The 20,783-nt window shown below is 42.5% G+C and overlaps 5 protein-coding genes across 9 annotated transcripts; 4 read left to right on the forward strand and 1 right to left on the reverse strand.

Annotated features, from left to right (window-relative positions):
- Positions 1–285: 285 nt before the first annotated feature.
- Positions 286–3,140, forward strand: myct1a (myc target 1a). 2 transcript variants are annotated; one of them, XM_067241933.1, is made up of 3 exons: positions 286–724; positions 1,037–1,271; positions 1,768–3,140. In XM_067241933.1, the coding sequence occupies exons 2-3, from the start codon at positions 1,175–1,177 to the stop codon at positions 2,310–2,312; spliced, it is 642 nt and encodes a 213-aa protein (XP_067098034.1). In that variant the 5' UTR covers positions 286–724; positions 1,037–1,174; the 3' UTR covers positions 2,313–3,140. The 2 variants fall into 2 exon arrangements, with proteins under 2 accessions (XP_067098034.1, XP_067098033.1); XM_067241932.1 differs by lacking the exon at positions 1,037–1,271.
- A 648-nt stretch (positions 3,141–3,788) lies between these two features.
- serac1 (serine active site containing 1) lies at positions 3,789–10,288 on the forward strand. Of its 2 annotated transcripts, XM_067241553.1 has the most exons (17): positions 3,789–3,860; positions 4,158–4,255; positions 4,442–4,478; positions 4,575–4,717; positions 5,360–5,449; positions 6,068–6,199; positions 6,471–6,592; positions 6,754–6,882; positions 7,030–7,143; positions 7,237–7,399; positions 7,565–7,715; positions 7,816–7,951; positions 8,081–8,181; positions 8,362–8,459; positions 8,668–8,850; positions 9,089–9,232; positions 9,419–10,288. In XM_067241553.1, exons 1-17 carry the CDS (start codon positions 3,856–3,858, stop codon positions 9,550–9,552), a joined length of 1,980 nt encoding a protein of 659 aa, XP_067097654.1. In that variant the 5' UTR covers positions 3,789–3,855; the 3' UTR covers positions 9,553–10,288. The 2 variants fall into 2 exon arrangements, with proteins under 2 accessions (XP_067097654.1, XP_067097655.1); XM_067241554.1 differs by lacking the exon at positions 4,442–4,478 and having other exon boundaries at positions 3,815–3,860; positions 4,158–4,393.
- A 345-nt stretch (positions 10,289–10,633) lies between these two features.
- Positions 10,634–11,486, forward strand: gtf2h5 (general transcription factor IIH, polypeptide 5). Its single transcript, XM_067242053.1, has 3 exons — positions 10,634–10,675; positions 10,948–11,028; positions 11,137–11,486. Exons 2-3 carry the CDS (start codon positions 10,994–10,996, stop codon positions 11,315–11,317), a joined length of 216 nt encoding a protein of 71 aa, XP_067098154.1. The 5' UTR covers positions 10,634–10,675; positions 10,948–10,993; the 3' UTR covers positions 11,318–11,486.
- Positions 11,487–11,906: 420 nt separating this feature from the next.
- On the forward strand, positions 11,907–13,135 carry dynlt1b (dynein light chain Tctex-type 1b). The gene is made up of 5 exons (XM_067242055.1): positions 11,907–11,990; positions 12,189–12,230; positions 12,430–12,553; positions 12,662–12,739; positions 12,852–13,135. Exons 1-5 carry the CDS (start codon positions 11,964–11,966, stop codon positions 12,920–12,922), a joined length of 342 nt encoding a protein of 113 aa, XP_067098156.1. The 5' UTR covers positions 11,907–11,963; the 3' UTR covers positions 12,923–13,135.
- A 98-nt stretch (positions 13,136–13,233) lies between these two features.
- tmem181 (transmembrane protein 181) lies at positions 13,234–20,356 on the reverse strand. 3 transcript variants are annotated; one of them, XM_067241476.1, is made up of 17 exons: positions 20,226–20,356; positions 18,712–18,815; positions 18,239–18,306; positions 17,858–17,948; positions 17,428–17,549; positions 17,151–17,267; positions 16,853–16,933; positions 16,652–16,751; positions 16,226–16,356; positions 16,038–16,129; positions 15,890–15,947; positions 15,645–15,747; positions 15,429–15,480; positions 15,244–15,326; positions 14,982–15,071; positions 14,830–14,896; positions 13,234–14,726 (listed from the first exon to the last, which is right to left on the reverse strand). In XM_067241476.1, the coding sequence occupies exons 1-17, from the start codon at positions 20,354–20,356 to the stop codon at positions 14,642–14,644; spliced, it is 1,575 nt and encodes a 524-aa protein (XP_067097577.1). In that variant the 3' UTR covers positions 13,234–14,641. The 3 variants fall into 3 exon arrangements, 2 of the variants coding, with proteins under 2 accessions (XP_067097577.1, XP_067097578.1); XM_067241477.1 differs by lacking the exon at positions 20,226–20,356 and adding an exon at positions 19,336–19,439; XR_010877014.1 differs by lacking the exon at positions 13,234–14,726 and having other exon boundaries at positions 14,882–14,896; positions 14,982–15,077; positions 15,203–15,326.
- Positions 20,357–20,783: the final 427 nt, after the last annotated feature.

Consider the following 20,783-nt stretch of genomic DNA (forward strand, 5'->3'; position numbering starts at 1 on the left):
AAATAAAGATTTCTTTTTTTTACATGTTTATAATTTCTGGAAAAATTTGAAATATGAGAGGGTAGTGGATTGTCCCATGACGAAAGCACAGGACAGGGAAGGTTGGAGGTTGGAGGTTGGGGGGGTGACATTGTCTCTCATTAATCAACTTTCAAGGAAATGATGGGAGGGGAAGTGATTGCACCAGGTCCCCCTTCTCTTCAACCCACTTCTGCAGGAACTCTGTCCAGTGCAGATAAGAGGGCCTCAGAGCTAATTTTGCGCAGGAAAGCAGGAAATGTGACAGTGAATTTTTCCGCTTCCACAAACAAGAAAGCCGCCAGACTGGCCTTGGAGGGAATCCTGTGTGCCTCTGGGCTGTAGAGAGAGGGGGAAAGACATAGTGTGTGTGTGTGTGTGTGTGTGTGTGTGTGTGTGTGTGTGTGTGTGTCTGAGAGAGAGAGACAGACATACATATAGACAGACAGAGAAAGTTAGCGACTGAGGCAGATCGAGAATAGGAGAAAGGGAGGGTGCAGAACACAGAGGCAGGGAGGACGGGGAGAGTGAGTGAGAAAAGAAGAGAAAAGAGGGATTGACAAGAAAGAGAGGAAAGACAGAAAGAGAGCCAAGGAGAGAGTGGATGCGTAACGTTCTCTCCTCTACTTCTCTGAAAGCACTGAGAGCGTTATGGCTGACAACAACACAAACCTCTTTCTGGAAATACTTAAACCCTTTGATGTTGGTGAGTTCTCTCTTGCTCTTTCCACTCATGCCCCGAGAAGGTTCTTGGTTGCCACATATATTCTCTTAAAAACTCTTTATTAAGTAATACACAGTAATAAGATATATTAAATTCAATTATTTTTGAAACTGAAAACAATGCAACTGCATGTATTTAATCACACCTTATAGACCAGTGTAGACACACAAGACTATGACACACTTAAGTCAAGAGTATTGCAGTGTCCTGACTATTGTGTGTTTTCCCCTCCATCTTCCTAAATGTCATTTCCAGATGATCCCTGCTTAATGTCTGCTATATCCCTTCCAACAGAGAGGAGACAAACAGCTGGAGGCAATTTGCTTTATGAAAATGAACTGTAGCTAAAGGAAATGTTTTTTTTTGGACTAGATTCATTCCATTTAGGTGAACCCCTGGTCCTTCATTCTCTCTCTCGTTCGTCCTGAACACATGTGGCAGTCGTTGCTTTCAACTACAGACTCAGAGTTGATCCCCATTTTGTGGGAAGGAGATGCGATCAGTCAGCAGTCTCTGGAGGTTTGCGCTGGTAAACACCACAGAGGAAGCACTGATTATTTTGTCTGGAGGTGCCATCTTGAAAGACTGTTGGCAGAGAAGGCTCAACGATTTAACGGTCAAGGATAGCTACTACTAGGGGGCTTTAAAATGGACATGTAATGTGACAACCAAAACGCTTTTGGTTATGAAGAATTTCCCTGTACTTGGAAATATGTGAATACCCATGCCCAGTCGTCAGTGACAGTCACATTACTCTCTGAAATGTACAAATATCTAAACCTTAAGATAGTTTAGATTTTGCCTGTTGAACTCAAAAGATTGATATGTGCTGCATCACTTGTCAAGTCTTAAGAGAAACCATTCCTAGATCTACAGACAAGAGACTATATCATAGGAATGGACTGACTGTTCAGTACCCTCTCAGTTTTAAGGTCTCTAAAGTCGGCTAAAATTAATTGTCAGTGTTCCCTTTCCTTCCACTCTCTCTGTTGTTTTCTATCTCTCTCTGTTACTCTCCCTCCCAGTCTCCCTGATCATAGCCTTCTGTGTGTCCATGGCTGTGGGTCTCCTCTTGGGGGCATTAGTCTACGTGGTCCTGACCTGGATGTCTCGACGCAAAGCCGGCTCCGCCAGCATTACCCGCCGGCCCCCTCGCCCGTCCCGCGTCTCCCCCCGTGCCCGCCCTGGCTTCAACCGCAACAGCAGCTACGACCGGCGCAGCAACAACAGTCTAGTCAGCGCCGCCTTCAGTTTCCACCGCCAGGCCTCCTCCCCGGACCAGGCTGACCCTCTGGGCCGCAAGCCCAGCTTCAGGGCCTCCACCTTCCATCCACTGCTCCAGTGCAGCCAGATTGCTCGCGAGGCAGAGGAAGGGAGCCAGACCACGCTGCCTCGGACCCCGACTCTGACCACCTCAACTGGATCCGCTCAAATCGCTGCCCAGGCTGCCACCCCTCCCAGGCCAGTGTCTTTCTGGAGCACTAGTAGTCTGAGAGGGTTCCATGCCACACAGACCCCACCTCCAGCCTATGAGAGCATCATAAGGGCCTACCAGGAGACCTGCACCTAAGGGTGGTGTGGATGTCACTGTGGGGCTGTTGACTGTTGACTAGGCCTGTGGAGTTTATGGACATTTGTAGAAATAATGAGAAGCCTTGGTGCTCTGTGTGTCTATGCAAAATGTATGTGTGTTTGTGTGTTGTGCGGGTAAGAAGTGGTGAGGTCAATGGTTTGTGAAGTAGTTGATGAAGATGTGTGTGTGATAAATTCAGTGTATGTGTGTGTCATATTGTAGTATCATATTGATTTCCATCACAAACCTCAATTCAAGAGTATGTATATGGATGATTTCCAATTTGAGAGCTAACCAAGACATTCACCTGCTCTTTATGAAAAAAACAAGATTTGCAATAACCAAGGAAATCAAGAATATGACAAGAATTGCATACCAGGCAATTTACTAAATACTATGAATGTGATTATGAAGGTGTTTTTTTTGTGTGTATATTTTGGATGGAATTAACTCGAGACTATGATTATAAGTTATCAAAATCAATTTCTGAAATTGTTGATATATTGGTAGTTCATCAAAGAATATGAAAGTGAGTTAATAAACTGAAACATGAATGTGTCCATATTTGGTTTAGATATGGTATCAGCACTAAGTTCTCCCCCGTACAGGAAACCCTGTCACTGTTTCCTCAGGAGGGAATTATTTCACTGGCCTGAAATGAAAGGTCAGGTTCCTTGGTGTCAAGTTACTGACCATCACTGGAAAACAGTATCCATTACAGTATTTTGACTACAGAATACACACAACACCGTTGAAAACTGAAACAAAGATATGTCTACACAAATAAACACACACACGCACACACACTCCTTTATATGCTGAAAATATTTGACCATTAAAGCTATGAAAATACTTCGAATTGTTACGGTAATCTTGGCTGCACTTTCTGTTATTTACGGTACGTGACGTGTTTCGTGAGACCATTGCATTAGTTTGCCATGTTTTTGAGGACGCCGCTGACAGTCGGAGGTCTAATTGGAGGGAGTCATCTAGGCCCCCAAATCACTGTAATTTAGCTAGTCACCAAATGAGGTAATGATGAATAAAACGTTCACAACTTTATGTACAACATCAAGTGTCAAGATATCAAGATAATGCATTATCTTGATATCTTGACACTTGATGTTGTACATAAAGTTGTGAACGTTTTATTCATCATTACCTCATTTGGTGACTAGCTAAATTACAGTGATTTGGGGGCCTAGATGACACTGGAAAACAGTATCCATTACAGTATTTTGACTACAGAATACACACAACACCGTTGAAAACTGAAACAAAGATATGTCTACACAAATAAACACACACACGCACACACACTCCTTTATATGCTGAAAATATTTGACCATTAAAGCTATGAAAATACTTCGAATTGTTACGGTAATCTTGGCTGCACTTTCTGTTATTTACGGTACGTGACGTGTTTCGTGAGACCATTGCATTAGTTTGCCATGTTTTTGAGGACGCCGCTGACAGTCGGAGGTCTAATTGGAGGGAGTCATCTAGGCCCCCAAATCACTGTAATTTAGCTAGTCACCAAATGAGGTAATGATGAATAAAACGTTCACAACTTTATGTACAACATCAAGTGTCAAGATATCAAGATAATGCATGACAAACTAAGCTAGCTAGCAAGTTAGCGTAGCTTTCATAACATTACAGTAGAACACACATAACAAGATAGCAATCATGTATTTGTGGTTGTCAGTAAGAATAATTAGCTTGTTTGATCCAGATAAAAGAAGCTGTGGAGATGACGGAAGTCCGGGTTTGGCACGACACCGTTAACTGGTGATATTTTATACTGCTAGCATCTAAGGTTTGTTCTTGTTTCATATGCAGGTGGAAGATGTCTGTGGCTGCGCTTCGAATGATCCGCTGTCGGCGACTGAGCACCACTGGCCCGAGTATGAAGAAAGTCTTGCCCTGGCGGGACATAAGTAGGTTGCATGGGAACTGTGACTCATGGCTAATCTATCCTTATGGTTAAGCATCGTAGCTAGTATAGACAGACTGAAGTTATTTCCAAAAGACACTGGTTTGCGTGTGGTCACCTTTCTCACTAAAGACGGCATATTGTAAGTATGAATGTCTTCATTAATGGACTTATTCTTTTTGACATTTAGGGAAAATTGCTAAAGTCACCGGTGCTGTTGTGTTGGGGTATGTCAAATTGACATGACAATGTTTTTAAAATATTTTTTTAAATAAATAAAATTAAAGCTTTTCTGGTCTGACAATGTGTCTTTCACCCACCAGGGGCTGTGTGTTCATCACATATGAGGTGGTGACCTTGAACAGAGCTGTGACCATTGATACTCAGGCCATTCTGCAGGAGAAACGGAAGTCCTACATATACCTGCGCCCCACACCTACAAAGGAGCAGGACAAGATAAGCACGGGTACTCTATGTCATTCACCTTAAGCTTTATGACAGGTCTTATGGTGGTATCTCTGATAGCACGCATGTATGTACAGTAACATAACGTACAGTAGGCCTACATTACTTTATTGTTTGTGCCAACTGCTCTGTGTTAAGCCTGCCACGACACTACAACAAATACGGTTTCAGTTTCAGTAAATGATTATTGAAATCAATACATCTCCACATCCAGACCAGGTGTCCATCTTAACAATCACTCCCTTCCTTCCTTTTTTCTCTCTCTCTCTCTCTCTCTCTCTCTCTCTCTCTCTCTCTCTCTCTCTCTCTCTTTCTGTCTCTCTTTCTGTCTCTCTTTCTCTCTCTCCTGTGTCATTCATCCTGTCTGTTCACTGATCTCACTTCCACTGGTCAAGGCTGACTTGTTTATGAAAGAAAAAAAAAAAGAAATAGCTTCTTGCCAAACCAAGCCAAATCAAACGATCAAATTATTCAATTATGCATGCTTACATTATGTAAAGTGAAAATGTTATTTAAATATTTAAAATACAAGATTCTGAATTAAGCATGTTAGCCCAAGAGTATTTCCAACTGTATAGTCCTCAGTGTAAACTGACAGCATAATTCAGTTGAGAACATTTGCTATAGATTTGTATTGTTTCAGGGATCACAAACAAAGCCAGGAGAGAACTTCACAAAGCAGTTCGTACATTTCTGGAACTCTCCTCAAGGATTCTTCTTCGACCACTCGATGGTAAGAAAAAGAACATAACAAATCCCTGCTGATGTCCAATACTCACCACAAACAGTCAGGCTTCTTATTCTGAGATTACTGGAAAGCAGAAGTCAGTGATGGAAACAGAAATATTCTCAATGTCGCAAAGAGGAACTGAAGTCCAGCTGTGTTATTGGAGATGCTCTTAGACAGACTTTTTGTAGTTTTGTTGGTTAGTCTCAGGATGCACCTGTCCCTTTGTCTCCGTGTGTGTGTGTTTTGTTGAATTCAACTGTTGGACAAACTACCCCTATCTTTTTTGCATTTGTTAGACTTCATGAAGTGTCACTTGTGTTGTATGAATACTTTTAAAAGATCACAGAGAAGAAAAAAAGTCTACGTTTATAAGGAATGTAATATTTTGAAACTTCACAGTTTTCCAATTGAAAGCAGCCCGACTGAACGGTCCAGGTTGGCAAACTCTTTATCTAGGGTTATTGTATAATGGTAGCCTTCTGTGGTAGTTGTTAGAATCCTAGGTTTTTCTTTTGTTTTGGTAACTATTTGTGATTTAGATTTAGACACCATGGCGTTGATCTTATGGCTTGATGTATATATGTATATATCATATTGATATTGTGTGTATGTGTATTGTAGAACACTTGAGTCGTGTGGATGCAGATCCCCATGAAGTGGCACTGTGGGTTCTGTTGAAAAGGACGCGGTCCAACACCAGGTCTGTCAGACTGCAGGCAGTTCAGGACCTGGCAGGCAACCACCACTGGCATGGTGAGGAGGCCGACAGCCACCACACAGCCTCATGACCTTTCACCTCCCAATCCCTCACCTCACCACCTGCTTCCAACTCTGTCCGTTTCTTTCTCCAGCACTTTTCCTGTCACGTCGGTTACAGCCACCATTAGAAATGTCTCAGTTAGCTCCGTGTCCAGCTACTGTAGCTCGTCCTCCTACTGTTGTGACCAGCACTCAGACTAACTCGTGAACTCGACGTCAGGCATCTTAGCGTGAGATCTCCCACTGATCCAACCGTGTGTTGCAGACTACCAGTTCCAGACCGCGGCCCAGGTGGTAGACCAGCAGACGGTGGTGGGGCTGGCACGCACCCATCAGGTGGACCGGCGCTTCTTCCTCTCCCCACCTCTTCTGCCCGAGGTCCAGGATGTACGTATCTCCTCCTTTCACAATGACTGTATCTCTGAAGTTCCATGTGTCTCTTCACTTGTTTTCACAGATAGCGAACAGTAGATGCGAGCTCGCTCGCGCACGCACACACGCAAACACACACACAGGTGGGCTGATGTGAGGTTGCTCCCTCTGCTCAGGGGTTTTCTGTGGAGGATGGCCTCAGGCAGCTGCTGGCGTCTCTGCCCCAGTCGGAGGTGGACGTGTGTGTCCAGTACTTCACCTCACTCGCCCTGCGGGAGAGCAGCCAGTCGCTGGCGACACAGAGGGTAGGACACACACACACACTCACACACACTCACACAGTTACGCATGCACACACACACACTCTGAGGTGAATCACCTCTTTTAACCCCATCACACATATTCGTCCATATACCTGATACACCCTAACTTTGTGTGTGTGTGTGTGTCAGGGTGGTCTGTGGTGTTTCGGAGGGAACGGCCTCCCATATGCTCAGAGCCTCACTTCTGTCCCCTCTGAGAAGGTGGAGTCCTTCTGTCTACAGGCTCTGGTTCAACACTCCAAGGTGAGGACCTCACCGGTCTTGATAACATGTTTCATCACCTGTTTACCATTTCTAGTATCATAACCCCCCCCAATCCCCATGTCCCTCGTCCAGGTACAGAGTCACTGTGACCACATTGTGGCCAACGGGGGTCTGCAACTCCTCCAGAGGGTCTACCAGCTTCGCAAAGACTCCCAGAAGCTCCAGAGAAACATCGTACGCATCATTGGTAACTTGGCGCTTAACGACAGTGCCCACCAGGCCATCATACAGTCAGGTAGGTGAACGCCACTGATCACTCACTGGCCAACAGATCCATTCCTCTGTGTTTACTAGGTCTGAATAACATTAATATTGTATGGAACATAGTGCAGTGTCATGTTACTTTAGTCCAGAAATACAGGAAAGGTTAAAGGTGTCGTGTGGTGGTGTTGTTTGGCAGGTTGGGTGCCTGTCCTAGCAGAGCTGATGCAGTCCACACACATCATGCAGGCTTCCCATGCAGCCCGCGCCCTGGCAAACCTCGACAGAGACACGGTGAAGGAGAGGTACCAGGATGGGGTTTATGTTCTCCACCCACAGTGTCGCACCAGGTACTGTGAGGTCTTCACCAATGTTAACATACATAGGAATTTGTTTTTTCTTACACAATATGGCGTATCAATCTATTTGTTGCTCTTGATTCGTGTTCAGCCAGCCAATCAAAGCAGACGTGTTATTCGTCCATGGGCTCCTGGGGGCGGCCTTTAAGACATGGCGGCAGAAGGACTGTGATGTGACTGAGGAGGAGAAGGCATTCAAAGAGGACTACACAGAGTGCTGGCCCAAGGTAACCATTGCTGCGTGGAATGACTGAGTTATATACAGACATGACATCAGTTTCAATGATCTAGAAGCATGCACATTCCAATGCTCACTCTTTGCTTTTTGATTGGCTCCTTTTTGTCTGTTCCCTTAGTCGTGGTTGGCTGAAGACTGCCCTAACCTGAGGGTTCTGTCGGTAGAGTACGACTCTCACTTGAGCGACTGGAGGTCCAAGTGTCCTGCTGAAAACCAAAGGTGTCTGTCTGTCTATATATTTGTATATGTACATTATATTTTGGATTGGAAGACTTCGGAGTTGTTTGTGTCTCTATTTTCAGTATTTTGTACTGTATGGGTTTTTATATATATCACTTATTGCAGACTGTTTCTGATTATTCGACTCCATGCTCCGTGTGTGTGTGTGTGTTTGTTCAGGAAGTCTCTGGCCTATAGGAGCAGAGAGCTGCTTAAGAAGCTCAAGTCGGCTGGGGTAGGAGAGAGGCCTGTGGTCTGGGTGGCGCACAGCATGGGAGGTACAGCACACTGGGTTGTCACGTGATTCTGCTGTTCAAAAGAAACAATATCTTAGATTTTGGAATATATATGTGTATATATAAGCAATAATATTGGTTATGGATTTTAAGGATGTTCCCATCTACTTTTGAAATGTTATGACACGGTTGATCTTGTTAGGCAACCATTAACAGCACACACAATCCCATTGACTGATTTCCCCCCTAGGCCTGCTGGTAAAGAAGATGCTACTGGACGCCGCCAACGACCCGGACCTCCAAGACCTGATGAAGAACACCAAGGGCATCATGTTCTACAGTGTTCCTCACCACGGAACCTTCATGGCTGAGTACTCGGTCAACGTCCGATACCTCCTCTTCCCCTCTGTAGAGGTCAAAGAGCTCTGCAGAGGTGTGTCTTAGGCTCAAGCAGACATGACTCGACAGAAATGTGATACGGTTTGAAGACATATTGAATGTATACTGTTACCCCCTGGACCATCAACTATGAATAGGATCTGTAGTGAAAAACTCTCCGTCCTATATCTGTCTGTGTCGATCAGTCAGAATTGGCATTGTAGCTTGATGTTGTTCTTCAACATGCAAGCTCCTCACCTCACTCCCTTAGTTGTCCCGCTCTTCTGTTCCAGACTCCCCGGCATTGCGCGACCTCAATGAGAACTTCCTGGACATAGCCAAGGACAGGGACATCAAGGTGCTGAGCTTTGCCGAGACTCTGCCCACCACCATTGGACCCATGATCAAGATACAGGTGGTGCCCCCACAGTCAGCAGGTACGGTCTCATTTCTGGAATAAATATGTGCTATGGAGTGAGGAGGGTGAGGGGACCAGGGGAATGAACCACAGATCACTGTTGTAGTTTTAGACTTTTTAACCGTTTTAATCTTACCTGTGTATGTAATCTAACCCATGAGACCTTTGACTCTTCTCCTAATCCTGAGTCTTCCTCCTCTTCCAGACCTGGGGATCGGGGATCTCATCCAGGTAGATGTGGATCATCTCAACATCTGCAAGCCTGAGAAGAAAGACTCTTTCCTCTACAAGCGCAGCCTCCAGTTCATCCAAGATGCGTTGCAGGGCTACGTCAGCTGATGAACACTGATGGGGTCCAGACACTTGAATAAGAGGTGGGGGTATGTTAGGGTAAGGCACCACCCCAGCCCAACCTACCTGCCAAGCTTAAGAAAACCTAACTGCCTCTCTTTTTGACTAATAGTAGAAACATTTTGGTCATGGTGCTCATAGGAAATATTTTTGGTGTAAATGTGGTGACTTGAGAAATGGCTGGGTTTATGTTGGATAAATCCAAGGTGCTCCAAATGTGTTCCATCAAAAGTCATCCTCAGAAATAGAATACATGAACCACTAATAGATCATGTTTTAGGAGATTGTTTTTAAACATCATCTTGACCATGTTTACAAGTAGTAATTGAGTGGATGAGTCCATTTTGGTCTTTTATCTTAATCATGTAGAGATTTTAATACTTCATACCCTCTGCACATGCTGTTTTAAGTATAGACCGCACTGAATTTCCATGCCAAGTCAATACTTGAATTGCAAAGTATGAATTTAATTTGTCTATTTTTAATTTATCTTATATATGTATTATAGATATCCGAATAACCTTGTTAAGTGCCATGATGTATGTCCTCTCAAGCCTTACCTCAGCAACTAAAATGTATTATGTCAGGTTGATTTAAAAAATATATATATATAGAATCTGACACTTGCTTATCAGCTCCATTGGTTTTCTCTGTTAACAAGAAACATGTTGTGCAAAGCATTATCATCAATATCCCTGTCAAATAAACGGGCTGTGCAATATTATATTATAATCATTGTTTCATGAATGTTCTCATACATAGATAGTGGCTCACCTGTTAAGAGTGTGTACCACGTAGGCTGAGGCTGCACCTGCATGGCCTCCTCTTGCACCCCTACATTTCCTGTCACTTTACATTTAGTCATTTAGCAGACGCTCTTATCCAGAGCAACTTTACACTGTATTTATTCCAATACATAAAAAATGCCGTAAAATACATTGAGAGAAAAGGTTTTCTCATACTATCACAGGGCTGACAATATACCCATAGTTAAACATGGGCCCTTTAAAATGTGTCGGTGTTTTGTCCCTCATGAGACCCCATACATCCCATAATTCTTTGAGGCAGCGTCACGGAGAAGCAATATACGTCAACAAAGCCAGCAACACAGGTAAAACGGGAGACAAGTTAATTAATAATTGTATATAAGTAGCAGCTGTATGTTGTTCATAGAATAACCATGGGTGTGGTGTGGCGTTATACTTGCTGGTGCTAATTACATTTGAACACGATTAGCAACTCACAAATTCTAGAATTGCCTGCATTTCCTGTAGCTTAGCCACTCCGTTTGACTTGTTTCTGTCTAGCTAGATAATCTATCAGCAACTTCACATCTCTATATTTTCTGAAGGAACAATGGAATATTTTTTGTTGTCCTTTTAGCTGGATCCCATTTTTATTGCTACCCAAGTCCTGTCTGCCTGACAAAATGGTCAACGTCCTCAAGGGTGTCCTTGTTGAATGGTAAACCTAAAGTATTATAATCTATAGACTGTGTAGACAGTCTATAGACTCGAGACTATGTATGTTGTTCTGCATAGCGGTATTTAATCATCCCCCACACCCCAATAGTGACCCGGCCATGAAGCAGTTTCTGCTGTACCTAGATGAAACGTCAGCCCTGGGAAAGAAATTCATCATCCAGGACCTGGACGACACGCACGTGTTTATCTTGGCTGAGGTGGTCCATATCCTCCAGGAGAGGGTGGGAGAGCTTATGGACCAGAACTCTTTCCCCGTCACCCAGAAGTAAAGGAGAGCAGAACACTGAGCTCGTCACTGTAGAACTAAGGACAATGTACCTTTGGCAGCCTGTCTACTGACTGGACGGATCTTGTGAATTGATTACATTGTTTGCAGCAAATTCACTTTCTACTGGGTTAAGAAACACCCTTTAGATATAAAAACATTGAACAGCTTTATCCTTTACATGCATTACATATTTGCATTGCTATCCGCACATGTATCAGTGGTAGCAGAGTTTTTGTTGTGATTTACGACTCTGTTGTAAGGTTGTTCATATAATTGATCCAGTGTGGATGTAAAAAAAAATGACATGAAACAAATATACGCTGATGGTTGTGAGCATTATATGATGTACTCACCAGTAGAGTGAAGATGCATACCCAGTATTCACTGTTCTCCTGGTGTGTTGTAAGTGCTGACTTTAATACATAACTATGGCTTTTCAAAAACGTGGAATAAACTTTTGATATGCTTGTAGTTTCCGACTGGTTTTGACCTTATACTTCAATAAATCTAATTAAATGCAAATACCCTGTCAATTTACAAGCACGCATCTTCCTCGCGCGCCCCCCAGCCGGCTCTACTTATCTGGCATAGTAACGTTGATTGACGGCGTAACGGGAACTGCCAGAGCAGCTGGCTAGCCAGTTATCATGGATGAGTTTCAAACTGGAGAGGAGGTAAGTGGACATAACGTCTGTTTCGATTATGTGGCTAGATGAATAGCGAATTTTATGCACACATATTCTGAATATAACATACTGGGAGCTATAGTAAGCTGGCTAACTACAATCTTGCTATTTTGCTAACGCCCGGTCTGTAGGCTAGCTACTATAACTAGCTCTAGCTAGCTAAATCATCTTTTGTTTCTGAACCAGACTGCCTTTGTCGTCGACGAAGTGAGCACTATTATCAAAGAGGTAATTAGATGTCAACAAAGTTAAAAATTTTGTCCCAATATGATTAATTTATTTTGACATTATTTTGCAAGTATTCTGTGTTAACATAGCCTATCAAGTTAAATCCTTCCCGTTGCTAAGGACATCAATACTGATAGTTGCTAGCCAGCTTCTTAGGCATCACGGGAGGGGAACTAACTCGGTGTGAATCTGTATTTAGTCAGTTGAAGGAGCCATTGGTGGAAATGCCTATCAGCATAGCCGAGTGAACCAGTGGACCACCAATGTAGTGGAACAGTGCCTGAGCCAACTCAGCAAGCTGGGCAAGCCTTTCAAATATATTGGTATGTGGTAATGTGGAAAGACTTACACTACTGCGTTCATCTGCAAGTCAACATGACATATCCACGTCTTCAGTCCATTTAAATGCATTTACTAATGTGTCTCAACAGTGACATGTATCATCATGCAGAAGAATGGGGCAGGTCTGCAGACAGCCAGCTCATGCTTCTGGGACAACACTACTGATGGTGAGAGTCTTGCCCTGTCTCTCTCACAGAGAAACCTGATACCTACACTACAGGTCTCAAACCATATGGTGTTCAAGGTGGAACTCATCCTGGTTGTCTTCTGTGCTTTCAGGTAGCTGTACGGTCAGGTGGGAGAACAAGACCATGTACTGCATAGTCAGTGTTTTTGGCCTGGCAATCTGAACTCCTTACCTGCACAGACCAGACACTAGTGTTCTTCCATGAATTAACTTTTCTGTGTATCTAACCTGATAGCTGGCAATTTGACCAAACTGTTTCCAAAAATCTTTTTTTTTTTATACCTAAGTGTTTGCACTGTGTTGTGCTGTTCTAATTTTTCTCTGGGCCAATTTGTCATGTTAAGATTTGCTACAGTTTGATTAAATTATTTTCTGTTTCCAACCATTTGTCCTTTGACTTATCGATCAATGATATGCACACCACACCTAGATATGTTTAGTATAAAACTACAAACACATTCTGAGTTTGTTTTAATGAATACTTTACTGGATACAGAATAGTGCTTTATTTACATGTGGTATTTACAGTACAGACAACTCTATGCCACTCAAATATTTCTGTTAAACTCAAATTAAACTCCTCCAAGGTCACGTTTATATTATTGAAAGAATCTCAATCACAAACATTCACATCAAAAATATTTACACAACTTGTTAGACCTATTGAGTGAGAACAAGGCACAATCTATCAGAATGCGTTTGATCTGCCTTTTTCTTTTCATCCTCAAACATTTTGCTTTACCCTTCAAATGACCAATGCTTTTTACACCTTTTACCGATGACAAATGCATGTACTTCATTTTGAAATGTAGTACCATTTTATATGAAAAACAATGAGTCAATGTAATAGGTTGGTTAGTGTGAGTGGAGTATAGATAATACAGTTCAGATTTAAAAATGAAGGAAGAACATAGTTCCACTTAATAAAAAGGCAGAACAGACTTGTTTGAAGAATAGGCATGAAGTAAATATGCAGGCCAACGGTTTCATACAAATAAGCACAAACAGTGAAGCATTCATGAGACAGTTCATTGGAATGATGTCCAAAGTCATTAGATTCTTTAAATGTTTCAGGAAAACGAAAGCTAATGACAACAATGAAAGCAAAAACAATACAATATCAAAAGCCATCACTGGGGCAAAGGTAAAGTACATTCCCACACATGGAGTGCAATCATAAAGCTGCTACAGGTATGTAAAGGTTGGCAAAGGAGAGGACATATGTAGCCATACCAACCCCACTTAAGGTACAATGTTACTATAGTAACATGGGTCACACTGGAAGTCCTCAGGGGGTGTCAACAAAATACAATTAACAACTGAACACATTAAATATGTGGATCAAGATATGTGCATGAGTCATAACAGTGGCAATCTAGATTTCTAGAAATACTCCCCTTAAAATGGCCAAACAACACAAATACAAAGCACAGAAAGATATGATAGTGGTTTGACACAATTTCAAAACAAACTTTGATAACCTTTGATTTTCCCTATAAATAAAAAGATCCTATTATCATTATTGGCACTGTTCCCTTTACCACTGTTCATCTATATCAATTAGAAATAAGGAAATGCAAGTCATGAAAAAGGGTAGTTTTGATGTGGCTAAACGTAGTTTCCTTTTAAATTCCACCGAAAGTTTGGAACTATGAAATGCTACAAAAACATTGTCCGACCACACCTGCAGTCTTTTCCTTTCAGTGAAATTACATTCAAAAGACTTTTCAGTTTTCTATTTAAAAATATAGTTATGTACACTTACAGTATATCACTATTTGCATAACCTATGCAAACACTCCTTATTGGTGGTTTGTTAAATACTCCACCTGGCACCTCAAACACGACAGGAGAGCAAGTGATGCTCCAATCAGAGATCACATCAGTCAGTGTCGCTCTCATCCTGGTACTTGGCGGTTGCTTTGATGGCACGGCCATTTTGTAAAGGCATTTCCTCGTAGTCGCTCCTTCATAAAAAAAGAAAAATATTTAACAGAAAGACAAAGTGGAACATAGGAGATTGTACACTGAAGGGTTAGTCAAGGATGTTGTACAAACGAGATCACTCACCCATATATTACTTCATCATCAGAGTCATTAAGCATAGAGAAAGCGGGATTGTCCTTCAATTGGGAATCTGGGGGACAGATAACTAGTCATGCGATACATTTCTGGGAGACATGACAATGCGTACACTTATATTTTCTCCTCGACTGACTTACCATAAAGAGCATTTTTAGAAGGGGAGTACACAAAAGCTAATGTGTATAAATAAAAGTTGAGCAGGCCGTAGAATGATAAGAATTCAGCTGGTATATCTGGAGTTAAGGAAATGTATGAAAATATAATATAACATGAATGACTTAATGTAAATGACTAAATGAATGTGTCTGTATTATGATATGGTTGAGGTTTTAAACTTTTTACTGAACACAACACTCACAACAGGTAAGACACACCCAATGCAGTCTTAGTAAAGGATATAGTTCTGGTAGTGGGTGGACAACTCTGCAACAAAGTTGTCTTGTAGAGCCTTGGAACCAAACCGGAGGTACAATATGACCATACTAGGGGAACAGAAACGGTTAATGCATGTCGAGACAAGGTCATAGAAGACAAATAAAACAAACTTACAGACTGATGGATAGATACTTTATACAAATACATACCTTATCACAAGGACCACAAATGTCAGGGCAGTCAGAAACTTCAAGCGCAGATCTATTGCCAAAAAAATGAAGAAAATACATTTTGAGAAAAGTATTGTCTTCTAAAAACTCCACTAAGAACTTACATCAGCAGGAATAAACAGGTAACCCGCAGTGAAAGTTAGTGACGTGAAATGGTATGGTGGTTCTGTAGAACCCATGTCAACAGTAGCCTACCTGTGTAAGGCATGTTCTTGAGCTCAGAGCATGCTCGGACAATGAGGAAGATCAGGTACAGGATATACAGTGTCACCACAATCAGGAAGAAGATCTTCATTCCCTGCAAGGAAAACATAAACCTTTAATGAAGAGGGCGGAGCAGCACACAAAACAACCCATGTGAAGAAAGTAAAAAAAAAAACATCCCATAACTTGCCAACTACATATACAATTGAATAAATCCAAAGAAGAGTTCATTTTACCTGGAAGTTTGCTATGTCAACTTTGTACTGGTAGGTTGGGTCCTGGAGTTCATTGACTCTGTAAGTACAACAACATGGCATTTTAACACACTGATGAACACAGAGAGGTGGTAAATTCAACAGAGACATTGGCAGAGTCCAGACTTACGTCTGCCAAATTCCCAGTGTCACTGCAGAAAGCCACAGGAGGCCTACGATGACCAGCTTGGGCAAGTAGAACGTCAAACATTTCCTCTCACCCTAAACAAAATACATTTGATGAACCCAACATTTCAGAAAGGGGTTAATGGACCAACCACAAACATGGACAGGGTTTAGGTTGGAGGCTGGACTCACCTGAACCCTGATGCCATGGTAGACACAGAGCCAGAACAGTAACAGGGCACACAGGAAGAGGGCCTGGAAGAACGCGTCCAGGGTTCCTGGGAACCAGCTGTTCACCAGGAACGACAGAGGGAAAAATGGATCTGAAACCAACAAATCCACAGTCAGAACACCGGGATTAACCCAAAGACTTGGGCGTTTGTGCTAGGTGTCAGGCAGTTACTGTTACAAAGTACATTGAATATTATTTAGTAGTACAATACACACAGCAGATGGAAGGAAAACTAGCATCCAGTCAAGATCAAAGAAAACAAAGGCTTTATGTCAATCGACTACAGTACACTGTTGACTACACTGACTACATACACACTGACTACATAACTTGCATAGTATGGCAACTGAGAGACCCTGAATAAAGACAGAGAATGGGCTCATCACCATTGTACAGCAGAAGGAGAGGCAGCAGGATGGACATCCACTTCTGCTCAATGCCCCAGTCCCTCATGGAGAACTTCCTCAGTGAGTGGGCAAACATGCACTGGAACACACAACAGCACGTCAGCGCACACATGCATAGGAGGTACACTCCCAGACGAGTGTACTCACATGCACGTACACCCCCACACAGACATCCCTTACCGTCACCATGAAGGTCAAAACCACAAAGACGAAGCGGAACCAGATTTCCACTTGCGAGAACAAGGGATTATACATCTTCCACTGTGGGAGAGAGACAGAGAGAGAGACAGAGAGAGAGGGTGGGGGGAAGAGATCACTGTCACTCATCAGGTCCAACTTCAAAGCCCCTCTTTTCCTCAGATGAAACAGAGATAGACGGAACGCTGGGAGCGAGGGAGAGCGAGGGAGAGCGAGGGAGAGCGAGGGAGAGCGAGGGAGAGACAGGTCCAGTGTTTCCTGGGTTGAGACAGCAGCTTACCATAAAGTTGACTTTGACGTCGTAGGTAACATTCTCTAGGCCTTTGAAGCTCACGTTAATCTGGTACTGGGTGTAGTTCAGGTAGCCCAGGTGGACCACAATGATCTCATCACACTTCTGCAAGAACACATATGCGGGGCAAAAAGCAAAAGATGATTGGAAATACTCATATTAATGGTTTAACTAATGAACAAAGAAAATATCAGCCCAGTGCTGTATGGGTCAAAGTGTGACGGCCTGAATGATGACTGGATGGCTCATTGGGTTTGACACGTACAGCGCCACAGTGCAACGTGCGTGGTTTCTGATGCACGTTGTTACTGATGTGCATCACACTGGCGTCCTGCATCACTCCCTTCAGCTCCACGTTGATTTCAAAGTGCTGCTGGAAGTCCACCACTGACCAAGGAGCAAGCACACACAGGACACGGTGTTACACAGCTCCTCACGACACTGAAAAAGGAATATTTTGCTTGTCTCCTAGTCGATTGATACAATTCTAATGTGTTCTGTCAGCAGATGCTTATAGGCAAAGCAATGTACAAGGGGGTGGATTTGAACCTGCGACTCTTCCACTAAGCTAAATACCCCCCCACCCCCCCCCCACCCCCTGTGAAAACTTCATTTCCTCTATTTCATCTGTTGGCCAAAACAAAAAGGGTCTTAACTCCGAGCTCAAGCTAAAGTACTTTTTCCTCAGGTCTCACCATTGCTGTGTTCCACCTGCATCAGGCAGGTGAGCCACAGCTGCTGGTTGTAGGTGGTGAGGGGAGGAGACTTCAGGTGAAAGGGGCCAGTCTGAAAACAACAATTACACATCTTATCATGCAAGCTAAGCTCTGAGAACAGGAGAGTGAGATGCATGCAGCCACATCAAAAGGCATTTATCCTGTTTTACTGGGCACAGAAATGATGAAGAGACTGGAAAGTTATTTTTGGATAGGGCAAATAACTGATGCTAAAATTAGATTCAAACACATGCATTTTGTGCATAAGTGGCCGCAGCCGTGAAATCCATTACTGGAGTACAACAAACAAAGGTGCATTATTCCCTTTCTATGTTCCTTCTAACCCGTGGTTTTCCTTACCTTTATTGAATGGTTTTTTACAAGCAGTTCTTCGCCATTGCATTTGGTCTCTGCAATTATGCTTGGGCCTAAAATTGAAAGAAGAATGATTCAACAATGACACACAAAGAATGAACCCTGTGTACTCAGCAAGCTCCAAGGGACTTCTGCCCCTTTATTGAGGCTGTTAAGGTGCATTGTAAAAAGAAATCCCCTCAAACTGAAGTGTAATGTTACCCATAAGGAGCTTTCTGATGTGTGACGTTATTACCCTAAGGAATGTAGCAATATTTCTGCAAACTTTATCAGTCTGGAAGTTGTCTGTCAGCGGGTTTTGATCATATTGGCCAGATTAAGCTTACATACCTACTCAAGTTCTGCTCAGTTTTACAGACAAATTAGTCAATAGGGTTACAAAACAATTCAGTCTGTTTCTTGTCAACAAAGCAATTAGTGAAGCCTAAATTCGCTCAAAAAGATATTTCTTTCCATACCTTCAATACCGATGAAGACTGTGAGGCTAAAGCAGACCAAGAAGACCACGAACACAAGGACAAAATGTCTTTTGGAGAGGGTGTAGAGCCGCATAGGGGCCAACCTGTCACAATGTTGATTGGCACAATGTCAGAATTGCACCTCTATCTTTCTTTCAAATTATCTCTCTCTCTCACACACACACAAAAACACAGTTTTACATTGTTACTTGGGTATTGGGAGACCATTAGCTAGCTAAAAAGAAAAATTCGAATTTCAACTGCTGGAGGCTAAACTCTTTGCACCTTGCATTTCAGCCAGGTGTGGCCTGCTTGGCCTGTGTGCACTGGACAAGCAATGGAAGAAAACTGTAAAACCACGAGCCGACGCAACAACAGGTAACCAATCCTATGGTTGACTATTGAGTTAGCAGCAGCCCTGGAAAGGTAGCTGGTTGGCGAACCTAAACCTGGTATCGCTACTGTACCAACAGTTGCAGATCAGCCAGCGGTGCAGACTGAACATGGAACAGACACACAAGCAAGCAGCAGGCAGGGAAACCCAACCATTCGGCACATAACCGGACATATCAGAATAAAAGTAACATATCGTTGATGAAGACAGACTTGAAATAACTAACTTACAAATCCATGTCGTTGTTTTATCACCCTTGAAAGCGAGATAAAATAACAAATGTACAGAAAGAATCCACATCCGTATACATCAGACTCTGCGACAACTGGAATGCTACGTCATCGTGTGGGTAGGAAGCAAAGTCACGTGGTGTCGTAGGGGAAAGGGACATTGTGGGTGACAGTTCCTCCCGCATGATTGTATATCTTAGTGCAGTATTGTCTTATTTAAAACAAACAATAATGTAAAAAATGTAATACGTACATAAAATCGTATACAATTTCGCATAACTAATAAGGTCAAATGGACAGGCTGCTTTTTAGAGCACGAACCTATGCAGTTTTAAAGGGTTCGCCTCATCACACTTGTTGCCCTCTGTAGGCCTTAACCAATAAGGCATTTTCTATTGGTCGTGGAAACTCACACTAACAACCACAACCTATGTAAGACAAAGGCAATGTATCATTGCAATATTGGCAAAAAAGTGTTTCCTTTTGGTGTGTGGCTTACTCCCCCCCTCCCTCCCCCCTCCCCCAAAATGACTAAAATAAACATGTACAGCTACAATGCATAACACTGCGGGGGTTCGTGGATCGACGTTGCATACAACCATGTTGACTGAGTGTTTATAATTGCCTATATTCTTTGTGTGTGTTTGGATGTTATGTATAATGTATGCCTATGCACGCCTACGTGTCTAAAATGTAGACCATATTAATGTGTAATTTATGTATACATTTGCAGATGTAGCCTATATTTTTGTAAATTTGTTGGTCGCGTGTTAGATTAAACACGCAGATTACATAATCAATAATGGTTGTTTAATACATCAAAATGGTTGTTTAATACATCGTGAATAACATACAATAAAATAGGTTTCATGTTAGGGTAACAGCCAAACCTGTAAAATCGATCGTCTCGATAAGGTGTCAAGTCTTCTTTTAATTCGTTGTAGGCTTCCTGTATCTTTTTACAGAAATATTTCAGCTCGCTATAGAGAGGGTTTTCTAAACCCGAGTAGTCGGTGTCCATCCTGCCGGTGTCTGGTGCCTGAAAATGGCGATGGGAAATAATCCGCACCCTTTAGAAAACAACACCGGTGTCTTTCTTTTGTGTTCTCTAGTTTAATTGAAAGTGCAGTCAAAGCTTTTTTGTTTGTGGAGGTCCAAAGAAAAAACCCACTAAAAACGAAGAGGGGGCAGAAGCGCACATACAAATACAGGGGTATGGGTCACGTGGATAAAAATCAGCACCAAGGATAGAGACAAGTGAACAACGTTCGTGATGCAAGACAGTTCACTGCAGTAAGGCAGATGTGTTCAAACCAATAATATTGAATGTAGTAAATATTTTTTAGAATGGTTTTATTGCCTGATTACTGAAGTGTAATGTGTAATGTTTCTGTGTTTCATTATTATCTGATGATCGTGTTATTAACTCACATCATTGACAAGATAAG

The sequence above is a fragment of the Osmerus mordax genome, chromosome 8 (assembly GCF_038355195.1).
Source record: "Osmerus mordax isolate fOsmMor3 chromosome 8, fOsmMor3.pri, whole genome shotgun sequence".
Classification (NCBI taxonomy): Eukaryota; Metazoa; Chordata; class Actinopteri; order Osmeriformes; family Osmeridae; genus Osmerus; species Osmerus mordax.